General features: G+C 38.9%; 1 protein-coding gene across 1 annotated transcript; it reads left to right on the plus strand.

Annotated features, from left to right (window-relative positions):
• Positions 1-816: 816 nt before the first annotated feature.
• LOC138266035 (C-C chemokine receptor type 4-like) lies at positions 817-11,771 on the plus strand. The gene is made up of 2 exons (XM_069214358.1): positions 817-939; positions 8,737-11,771. The coding sequence occupies exon 2, from the start codon at positions 8,825-8,827 to the stop codon at positions 9,860-9,862; it is 1,038 nt and encodes a 345-aa protein (XP_069070459.1). The 5' UTR covers positions 817-939; positions 8,737-8,824; the 3' UTR covers positions 9,863-11,771.
• Positions 11,772-12,427: the final 656 nt, after the last annotated feature.

Here is a 12,427-nt window from a genome sequence, read left to right on the forward strand (position 1 = left end):
AAATCAAAAACTTTCCACAGAAAAATTAACCTTGTCAGATCGTGCTCACAAGGGATTATTGGGTTTCCTTTTCCCGTTATTACATCTCTGGTTACAGCGCAGTAATACACTAGCACTTTTTTTTCTCAATGATAGAACAAGAAATATTCACTGCCTTCTTATAGCAGTAATCAAAGCCCAATTGCTTTGCTAATTCCTGACACTGATTTAAAAGAGTCAGTCAGTTTCAAAACAAACTTTTTATTATGTATGGGATAAAGTACGCCCTGCCGTACATTATAAGGATATTGCTAGTCACCAAGGAGTTCCATGACCATAGAAAGGGACGAGGCTGAAGACCGAGTTCCTTTATAAGGGTAGTGAAGTTTGAGGTAACTTTGTAACATCAGAACTGAACTGTAATCATTAAGTACAGTTGAGTTCTTATGTAATTCCTTTATAATCAGCGGCTGGGTGCATCACAAGTCTCCGATTATGAAGAACGTAGAGATGGGCTTTTATACAGGGATTGAAGAATCCCATATTATAAGTGATTCCAATACCTTCTCATTCAGATCCATCAACCCTAAACTCAGACAGCCATGTAACTTTGGATTAAGCATTGTACAAAATACTAAGCTTACATGCGTGTTCTGCCATGATTGCTATTGTTGCAATCCTAGTCCTGAAACAGTTCACTAATTTCCTTAGCTGACGTTGTTTCACTTTTACAACGTTCATAGATATGCTAATTAAAGAGAAGTTATTTTGGAGAAGTAAAACAAAAACACTTACAAGAAACATTTTCTTTATGAACTACCATATCTGCCTGCCATTCTGATGGGCGCACTTCTCTCTTTGTTTCTGAAGGTTAAATAACCAACATGCTTCCTGATCAAGAGAGCTATCGGAAGTAAACATGCTGCAGTGTGATCCAAAACAGCTCTGACATCGTTTATGGTAAGCATTATTCTTTTGTTTATAATGTGTATGCCTTCTGCAACACCGCACATAATACTGTCAAGATGCATGTAAGAATATTGCTGACATCAACATTGTGCTATAGAAACGTCATAGCGAAAATAGTGACAACCAAAATGTTGTCAAGTTATATAGATGTGGAGTTAAGTCTAGTGAACCTTTTTCTTACCTAAATATACTTAAACCTTGAAAATATTTTGGTGGCAGATATTTTTTCTGCAATATTTTTGTAACACAATATTTTTCCATGATTTTATGGTGCTACACCACTGTCTAAATATAACATATGTGATTTTCTGTGTTTTTTCTTGCTTGAGAATATTTCAGTTTTAGCTATTACACTTTCTGAAAAATCCTAGAAGCTTTGTTCTGTTGTGGCATTAGCAGAGTCATAAGAATGTGACGAAACTCTGTAAGACATACCACTAAATGTACCATTGAGTATCAGAGCAAAACATAAGAATTCTTTTACGTTGCAGTTAGTGTAGCTGAAAGAAAGCTATAACAAATCAACTATACAATTGTTTTAAGTGTGGTTATGACTTTTGGTAGACTTCAGCATTTGTGGACGTAATGCTCAAATTTGGAACTAATGTGGAAAATCAGAACTAAATAACCTAAAATGATAATCGAATCGTGGGATAACGCTAGTTAATTAGCTGCAGTCAAAGATCCAATTTGTGATAGCTGCACTTGTCTCACTCTCTAAACAAGCTACATTTTTTTATCTGATTTTTATTTTCATGTCTTTGCTTGACCTCTTTCAGACAGCAATTTTAAAATAATTATTTTAAAATACTAGTGAACACCGGCATAGTCCACAAAGTCCATGTAAATTATTAGGTGTGAGACATAGTCCTATACACGTTTTGTAGTAGATTTATTCTTCCCAGAGTATGGTACATCCAAAAAGACAGCCGACATGGGTTTTGTCATCTACACTTTCTCAAGGCTTTAAAGAATTGTCTTCCGAGTACTAGAGATTTTTAAATAAAAAATTGGAAGAAGAAGGCCATAATAAGCCTTGAAAGTTAGTCCCACGTAGTAGGAAGAGAGCAATTTTAAAGTACGACATGACAGACTAACACATTTCCCAGGAGTAGTGCTTTCCCTTTCCGATGGTCTTTGTATCTATTAATCAGGTGGAGTCTATTGTGGCCACGAGACCGCACCTCAGAGTCTCACACCCAAAACAGAAAAATATTAGTTTTATAAAATAAATGCTAATGGAACTTGGTATGAAATAAACATTGAAAGTCATTATCATAGTAAATTGTTATTGACTGTGAAGCTCCTAAAAATGCAGCTTTTTACTTCCCTATTTTGAAAAAGCCATATATGCAACCTGCAGAAAATACTACCAATCATGCATCTGAAAGGCTTTAAGACTGTCTTTTATAGCATATCCTCCATGCAGCAGGGATTCCTTAATCAGGTCATTTGTGCATTGATCTTTCAAAACTGTTCCCAGACAAAATCAACAATATCCATAGGAATCTTTGTACTGTCACTCCAGCCTTCTCGATATACATTGATACTTCTTTTCTGGAGAATGATCCTAGGAAGACTCCTGAGAACTGTCCCTTCTAAACAGCAGATGTGATGGCTAGCATTCTTTCAATAAAATCTGTCTCTCCCCTCAAACAAGTTTCCTCAAAAGAGAAACACAAAGCAATGGAAGTTATCATGCTTGCATTTGTTCAAGTACCTAATGAATCTTTTAGTTCAGCATTTGTTCCATGAAAAAGAGGATCAGTGCACCCTTCAAATAAACTCAGATTTGTAGTTAAATCAGTTTTGGCTTATTTTAGGCCCGCCTCTATTTCTGTTCCCCTAGCTAAGACCATTGTTTAAAGCTGTTACCTTCTAACTAGGTGACTTTTTAGAAGCCCATGAAATCTTAGGTTCAACTCAGTTGGGATCCAGTCCATCCCACAGAAGTGAAACAGTTCTGGTGGCAACTGTTGAGAAGTACTACATAATTTACGATCTAGTTTTAGAACGTTCTCAGGCCTTAGAAAAGTTCAGCAAAAATATTCTCATTTAGTGAATTGTAAAATGAGATATAAAATCATGTATTTTGGAGTGGATTAAGTACTTCTTAACCATTAGCTATCAAGTAGTTTTCCTCCCCCATTTTCTAATCATAATTTCATCATTGAACTGTGGGGTTTCTGAGGCTCTGTGCTAAGTCACAATTTGTTCAATATTTATGTGTCTTTTCTGTCTTCCTTCTGGATATTTTAGTCTCTCATTGTTGCAGCCATTTCAAACAGTGCAGTGAACAATTGTTGATCCAGCTGCCTGAACCAAAATGTGCACCCTCAATGGCTTTTCTTAACTGTTTAAGTGTGGTGTGCAACTGGGTAACCACCAGTGTGTTGGAACTTGTTTCAGACCAGACCAATGTATTGATTTTACACAATCACCCCTCTGTATGGTCATCTATGTGGTATCCATCGGTTCTTCGCCCATCTCTGATTTCTGAGGCGTAAGTTCAAAACCTGGGCATCCGATTTGAAGTCAAGTTTCCCTTTATCCCTCACTAAAATGAGCTTGACATTAACTGCTCTCTGGAGGAGCGTGATAGAAAGTCTTACTTTGTTACCCGCAAAGGGCAAGGAGCTGTGATTTATGAGATAATTTTATCACTCCTCGGCTATGCAAGAAAACTACTTTTTTGATTGCCACATTGCTGGTGATTCTGAACTTGGCACATCACTTGCTTTTCAATTTATTGCCTTGTGTATCCATCATATCTCATTTAGGCAAATTGAATTGGCTACCCATCAGTAAGCATATTGCTTCAAAATACCCATGTATAGTTCATGAAACCTTAACTTGCACATGCCTTAAAATATTGCTACCTTCTATCTAAATGCCTAGCATATGGGCCATTGCATACTCTAAGATCCTCTTTTCTTGCACTACTCAAGGTTCCTAGGCATACTCTAAAAAGCCCACCAATTTAAGACTACTCTATAGTTATTTCCAGTGGATCTTTCAGGGTCAGTGGTGGCATGCATTTGTGGCAGCTGTGGCACTTTGTACATTTTCAATTCCTTCAATCCTTGACCATGCAATTACACTTTAAGATTCCTCAAAAGTCGTTTTATCCCCAGTAATAAAGTATGGGAAGCACATGCCTACAATAATCTTTGCATTGGCCACAGAGAAACATTCAGTTTCCGGAAGACAGTCTCAAAAGAATGCAGATAGGGCTTGGGTATCCAAGACTGGAGCTAATTACAAATGCCTGAGAGCTTGAGGACCTTATTTGATCATAAAGCTGAGATGAAAAGTAGGGCCAACTGTCCATTTCATTTGCTCACAAACAGAAACCTAAGCTATAAAAATTCACAATGAATAAAATATAGTTGGCACACTGGTAGGAATACATGATCATAAAATAAGACTGTTCGTAGAAGACTGGGGAACTGAAAAGATCCCGTCCTTTGCTATTATGGGAATTTGCTTCAACATACTGCAATAAATCATAGCAAATTGTAGATCATCATTCTAAAATTGGATCATGAGGATGTCTCAAAGCTTGTATATTAGGCACCATTCACTTGGGGCAAAATCTATTAAATTTTTATATATAATTATCTAACAAATTCACTCAACACTGTTGTAAATGCAAACATGATTAGATTTAGACTACAAATTGTTAATGAAAATGGAGGAATATAGTCTAAATTAGTGTTTTAATATTGTTTGCAATACCACTCTGCCATTTGTCTCCAGCACCTACTATCGAAACATATACTTTCTGGAGGGAGATCTCCACACATGACTGAGACCTCCGTACAGAAAAGATAGGAGTGGTGGAGGCAGAGATCTCTGGAAATATGTTAGTGAATAGCATTTTGTAGTACATGAGTAGTTCTACTATAGTACTGTGGTAAAGACATCTGTCTTCTTTTAAGGGATAAACTGATTTTCATAATTTGTAAGTGTTAGAAATGGGGTTCCTGGTTGGCTAGGATAGGCACCTCAGCTAGGCAGAAACTGCCACTCTAGTTAGGGCGAGTAAGGTACACACCAAAAATAACTTGTGCTCACCCCCGGTAGCTTGGCACAGAGCAGTGAGGCTTATCCCCAGATGTCATGTGTAAAGCATTTGTGCAGCACACTCACACCAGTGACACAATAAATGCACCACAATAGGAGGCTGTACAACAAGTTATATAAAAATAAACTCTAATGCATAAACATCATAGACTAAAATGACATACATCAGTAATACTGTACGAAACAGGCACTTGTCAGACCATCATCATCATGAATGCAAAATAAGAAACATTCCCAGATTGCATATGTAATGTAAAACCTTAGAAACCACACCCTCCCTATGCGTGAATTTCAGATCCTAAAATATGCTTATTATCCAAGCAAGCAATAACTTCATAATGAATACAGCATACACAATGAGGGTCGAGAATCCAAGGGAAAATGTTTTGCTTACATGAATCACCATAAACGCATTCTATGTGAAGGTCACAGCACTGTAGCACTTCTCTTATAGGGTATACGGTACAACTCACACTCCTTCATCAGGTGCGGGAGCCTCTGCGCTTCTATCATCGCATATGCGGAATGGTTCCTCCAGTGGAGATGAGGCAGCTGCCGAGGCCTTTGTCCTGTCCTGCTGGTTGTGGAGCAAGTGCCCCAAGCAGATGTATGCCCCTAAGGGAGGTGGGGGACATGCACACGATTCCTCCAACAGATGGGAGACCCCTCTTGGTCCCCTGCATAGTTTAGGTCATCAGGAAGCTGCTGCGTCAGCGCAGCCGCTCACTGGTTCAGCTTCCTTCTGGGCCACTGACAGCTCATCTGTGGCCCTCCTGGGACTCCTAGTCTGCTGCATCAGTTCCCAGGGGCCGGTCCTCTTGTCCTGTGCCTGGTGCCACCCATGATGATGGTGTGGCGGCCTCTAATACCCGACTCATCTGCTGCCCTCCTCAGGGCGGGGACAGGCAAACATCGGTGGGCCTCCTCACCTACATCAGCAGGAGAGCGGATTCACAGTCTGCTTAAGGCCCAGGTTGGGTCCAAGAAGTAAGGCCGGAAAGCAGCCGAGCGAGGCCCAGGCTGTAATGGTGAGGACCTGCTTGTCCTCCGAGGGCCTCAGGAAGAGCATGCTTTGCCCGAGCTAGCTGGCAACCGATGCCAAATGCTTCATGGGGAAAACAGACATCCGCACCTCAGGCTTCCCCTGTCACAGAGGAAAGGATACTTAGGCACTCCACTTGAGGGAGAATATAGCTCTCACTCTGCACTGATGTCAGGCAGAAGTATAGAGCTTCTAAGGCACTACATCTATTTGTGGGACCTCAAAATCTCAAATTTGTTGATGGAAAGAATCAGGCCAGGGTCATTATTTTGCTTCTAAACAGACCTGTGTAGGGAAGGGATATAATATTGTGTCAACGATGTAGTATGGATCAACATGTCAGTGCTAGCAGTAATTATTCAAGTCAACCCAGACAGCACTTCATTTGTGCAGTTTTGAAAAATATTAACAACCTCAGAGATATCAAAACTGGTTTCATAATTTGAGGTCGGAATGACTAGAATGGTTGCTGATGTACCTGCATGAAAGTTTCAAGGTGTAGCTGATGGTGACCAACACTTAGGTTTATTTTTGAGAACCAGAAGGGATTCATTTGCTTCTTCCACTAGATCGTTTTCAGTGGGTACATTAGTCGACTCACATAAGATTGTCTTGCTTTACATTTTCGTATTCACCATCATCCTTACCTGGTTCCCTGAGTTAATGAGCAACCACAATGGGGGAGACTGATAGTTTGCGGGTATCCACCTTTTCAGTGATATTTTTTCAGGTTTCACCAGTCCTGCCTTCACTTCACTTTACATACTTTAGAATCTAGACAGGGTCATTGAACTACAGGGGAAACAAAGATTCCCCTGTTTTCTGTGTTACACTGTATTAACTCTTGGTGAACATACTAACAAAATCACCACACATGATCTTTGATGTAATTTCCATTTTCCAATCAGGGTTTCAGTTCTTCTAGAGTTTGCTGAGTTTTGGCAAATTAGGAAAGGCCTTTCTTTTTTGAACAACATGGGTTGTGTTAAAGTGCATATTCAAATGCTCAAATGGTTTGGTGTATTTTCAGTATAGTTTTGGACATTCATGTGTGCTTGAACATTTGGACTGTAGTTTCATAAGTTATGCGTTTGCTTTTGCTGAGCAATTCCAAAGTGCCCCTTTTCATTTTTATTGACTCTAACACACAGAGAAGATTTAGAAATTAGGAGAAGTTCTGCAAACTACACAGTTAAAAACTTGACACTTTTTTACATTAGTCTTCATCTTATACACCTGATTATCCTATTCTTTAAAAACTGTTTGCTTAAAATTGTGAAATAATTTTTTTTTCTGTGATTGTAGTCTCCTTTCATTGGTGGAGTTCTTCTAATTACTTTCTTTTCCTTACTGCAGAACTTTCTTCTGGATTGTTTTTTTTTAATTTTTATGTCCAGCTTTTTTCTCCAAACAGAAAAGGTCAGCAATAGCTACTGAGCTACTCCACTGTCGACCTTGTAACTTCATAACACTTGTCTATGTGAGGATTATGAAACACATTAAAAGTGGATCAAGCACTTTATAATTTTTTATTGTGGAATTATTATAATAGATGTGGCTTCTGGAACTGCAAACATAACCTATCTCACTCATCACCTCTCAGGTACCCAGTTTCGAGTGCCACCCTTCTCATTCCTCAAAACATCTTCATATACCTCTGGATTAACAATGATGCATACATTGCCTGCCAAAAAATGATTCTCCACCGTTGACCTCTTTGGGTTCACACTCCACCCGAATGACTTCACTCTGCTTGACACTCAGATTGAGAGTGCCATTTTGTTATTCTACTTTTTCAACTTCTGGCAGTTCAAATTATTTGCCGTGAATTAGTTATCCTTTTTTCTATTTAGAAAAAAACTTGAGGGTGCTGTTTCATATCTATTTTCAGTGATTAGATTGAAACGACGATGCACACTAGGAAACAGTTGAAAGATTCTGTTGTACTTGTCCACTTGGGAGTATATTTCGTGTTGATTAGATGCATCATTTGATGTAAATGAATGACTGATAGCAAGTGAAGCCCTATGGAACACATTTTTATATTTATAAAGATATAAAACACAAACGTGTAAATATATTCTGCCTGTTTTTATGTTTATAGACCATCAACATGACAGTATAAGGGTCTCAAATATTCTTTTTTGCACATACTTACTACTTACCTAGATTGTAAAGTTAGGCAGACTTTCAGAATTTTTTTTTAAATTGGAAATTTCAAAATATTTGTGTTGGCTAAAGAAAATGTAATTTTACGCTTCTGTCTTACCATTTTCATTCGGAAGGCAGTCATGTCTGCAGCATATGCCTTTTTTATTTTCTGAAGGTCCAAAATAAAAACTTTGTTTTTTCTACTTCTCGGAGTCTTTGGCGACTATGGATTTCGTCCTACTGTTAAAGATACAATCAATAAGAAGCAGAAAGTGTAAAGCCTTCTGGTCTGGTTGTCCATGATTAATAAAACAAGTGAATATTTCCCTCAACTACACCACATTTTCATTTTAAAACAGTTTTGTTTTTTACAATGAATTGTAGGGGCAAGCTGGTTTGATGTACCAAGCAAGCAACATGTCTGTTATTGTTATGTTTGTGCACATAGGTCTTTTTTAAACTTGTATATTATTGTTTCTATTTTAACCATTTGTCTGTTTGGCTTATAGGATACATCACACAGCATGATCTGAGGAGATAACCCAGAACCTCATCTTAGAAATTTTGACCATCTTTTGTCCAGAGAACTCTGAAGTCATGGAAACAGAAACACAAAGTTACTATGAGTCTTTCACAATAAGTCCATTTCTGTATGATGACTACAACAGCACCAATGATCCCTTAATTTTCCTTTGTGACAAAGAGGAGCTCATGAAATTTGGATCTATTTTTGTCCCCGTTTCATACTACCTTGTGTTCATTTTGAGCCTCACTGGGAATGTTTTGATTCTGCTTGTCATGGCAAAATGTGAAAAGATGGCAAGCGTTACTAACATTTTCATTCTGAACTTGATCCTCTCAGACATGCTCTTCTCTTTTTCACTGCCCTTCTGGGCAGTCTACCACTCCTCACACTGGATCTTTGGGGAAATCATGTGTAAAATCATCAGCTGGGTCTTCTTTTTGGGTTTTTACAGCTCTGTCCTGTTCTTGACTGTGATGACAATCGATCGGTACCTGGCTATTGTGCATGCCCTGTCCACCACCAGTCGTCACCGGCTCCGCTATGCCACTGTTGCAAGCCTTGTCATCTGGTTCCTCAGCCTAGCAGCCAGTGTCCCAGAATTTATCTTTTCAGGAGAAAGATGGAACTCCAACAACGAAGCACTTTGCGAAGAAATATCATTCATGGAACAGCATTACCACACGTGGAAGCAAGTGGCATTTTATCAGCATTCCATCATTTTCTACTTGGTCCCCCTGGTCATTGTAATCTTCTGCTACAGCCGAATAGTAGTAACGATTACAAAAAGCAGTCTACACAAAAAGTGTAGAGTGGTGAAGCTTGTTTTCTTCATCGTTCTGCTATTTTTCCTTTGTTGGACACCCTATTATATCATCACCTTCATATTGTATTGGCAAAATATACCCTCTAATTCTGCGTGTGACACCAGTGTGGATTTTGCATACTATATTTGCCGAAGTATTGCCTATTTTCACTGCTGTGTGAACCCCTTGTTGTACACATTTTTAGGTACCAAATACAGGAAACATTTGTCATACCTGATCAAAATATACTGTTTACCTGTCAAGTCTATACAGCAGCAAGATCTGAGCAGTAGGATGAGTGTTTGAGTACCTTAAATGCTGTTTCACCTAAATAAAGGGATGACCATTAACACGCAGAATAAACTGTATTACAGAATAACAACTGCAAATGGTGCTGGGATGCAGCGACTACAGCAGAACAAAGTGAACTGCTCAGGCACTACCTTGCTGATCGGCAAAAAAATGAGTTAATTGATTCATATTTCAATGTTTCTTTTACTGCCTGTTCTTTTTATATTACCAGGACTTTATGGTGTGCTTGTATTTTTGCTGTAAATAACTTGCATGTGATATATATTTGTTAAAATGTGAGATTTGGGGTGGTCTGTGAGGTTCCCATTAGTGGGAAAAAATATGAATACTGCATTTGGTCTGTGATGTTATGGTCACTAGCCCATTTATCCCCATCATGCTGACTTCATTTGAACACCAATGTACTATTACTTTAGGATTTAGGGGGTTTGTTAAAGATATGAACTTAACTCAGGTCTCTGCTTTGTTTCCCTTTGGACTGTTCACATGAGAAAACAGAGCTCAGACTCGTTCCTCCATGCCAGTCTATTTTTTTCAGTTTAGAGCATTTAGTCAACAATGAGACGTATTATTTTTATCGCTGGAAATCCTAGCTCTGTTTTTTTTTTTTGTCCTTCAACTCCAAAAATTTGAAATTCTATCAATCTCTTTTTCTGAGGTGCCCCTACACTGCTTGCTTTTGTTCATTCTCAAGTGAACAAATAACCTCGGCATTATGAGACGCTCTTAGCATCTTGCTGGTTATAATTAATTGCCTACTTAATGTATGTATTAGTATACGTTTTGTGCTGGATTTTTTACTGCATTTGTCATGTGAGACCAACAAATAAATATGAGATTTGACCACCAATGGTAGACTAACACCATATATTTTGCAAGGTGTTTGAACTTACTACATAGTTGTGGTACACCATCAAGTTTTGCAACTTCCTGTGGTGGGATGCTATCTTGGCATGGGGACACCAAGTCATGTGGGGTGGGTCTCTGCTAATTGTATAACCTGGCAAACGAGGTCAAACAGAGGTGTGAAAGCAGCAGATATACTGTCGTCACTCGAATCTCTTGTGCCTGCCTTGAAATAAAACATGCTCAGTAGCTAGATATTAGTATGATGAAGCTTCTACCCAACAATCTATAAAGGGCCTGAGTATCTGCAGCATAAATAGATCTCAGTGGTATTTCTGGTGATACTTGTGTATATGTCCAGTCCCTGGACTGCAGTTTCTGATAAGTCAAGAAAAGAGATAAGACACACATTTTCAAGGTTTGACTCTTGCAAAGGTTGAATTAAGACAGTGACTGTATTTAGTTATGATTGTTTATATTTGTAGGTGTTAGGAATCAGAGCATAAATAAAGTAAGCAGAAAAACAGGTAAACAATAATGCACAACGAGGCATATTAAAAAGATATTTTGCACCATGTTCTAAAAACGTATGAAAACGTTGGATTTAAAAAACGAATATACGTTTATATTCGGACTTGAATTTCAAATATGTAATGGGTGATTTAAGGGGAAACCTTTTTGCATTTTTGTGGATTTGGTCCAGCCAGAGAGTCTCTTGGTGTCCTACAAAATTAAAGTGCAAGTATACAGTATGAGTCTTACTATGAGTCATGTTTACCTGGATTGGCAGGTACATATTAGGATCCTTGGCTTTTCTTTTGGTATTATTCACTTCGGCCCTTCAGTGCATTAAAGACATCTGAACACATGCAACACTAATCACAACCAAAACAAGAAAGGGCACTTGTAGATAGTTTGTTAGAGGTGGCATTGATAAGGCAACTGTAGATTGCCAGTCCTGATGAAGGGATCTTCCAAAAGAATTCTCATAGTGGAAGAAGCGCACTTTTCCCACCCAACCTGTTTCTAGTTCACTCCTTTCTTTGCCAGAGCCAGTTGTATATTAAACATCATTGAGTGATTACTTGAGATGTTGGCATAACCATTATAACAGGAGACTAGCAATTTTTCTGAAGTTGAATATGCTGGTAATCAAAAACTAGTGAAGATGTGAGGGCATATTAGGATTCGTGAAGTGTCATAAGCATAATCATTTGATTCATCTAATGAGACAGTGACTTCTTCAACAGAAGATAACGGTCCATGCACATTTTTGCCAATTTCTATTTGTATACAGTCTGTGTCACCTGTGAGACCTTCACTGGCTCCTGATCAACAAAAAAAATCGCCTTCAAGCTCCTCACTCACACCTACAAGGCCCTCCACTACATCGTACCTGCATACCTCAACCACCGCTTCTCTTTCTACACACCCACCAGACATCTCTGCTCCACCCACCTGACCCTGGACACTATCCCAAGGATCCCCAAGACCTCGGCTGGAGGAAGAACCTTCTACCACCTCACTGCGCAGACCTGGATCTCCCTACTGCTATAGCTTAGGCAATCACTCTCACTCCCTCAATTCAGGAAGGACCTCAAGACCTGGCTCTTCGATTGAACTGCACAACCCCCCCTCCAGCCCCCCAGCGCCTTAAGACCGTAACGGGTCATTAGCCGTGCTCTACAAGAACCATTGATTGATTGATAACTG

This window comes from Pleurodeles waltl, chromosome 2_1 (genome assembly GCF_031143425.1).
Source record: "Pleurodeles waltl isolate 20211129_DDA chromosome 2_1, aPleWal1.hap1.20221129, whole genome shotgun sequence".
Classification (NCBI taxonomy): Eukaryota; Metazoa; Chordata; class Amphibia; order Caudata; family Salamandridae; genus Pleurodeles; species Pleurodeles waltl.

Bases quoted from the DNA above. Each gene is read 5' to 3' on its own strand.
- LOC138266035 (XM_069214358.1), top strand. From the start codon at position 8,825: ATGGAAACAGAAACACAAAGTTACTATGAGTCTTTCACAATAAGTCCA.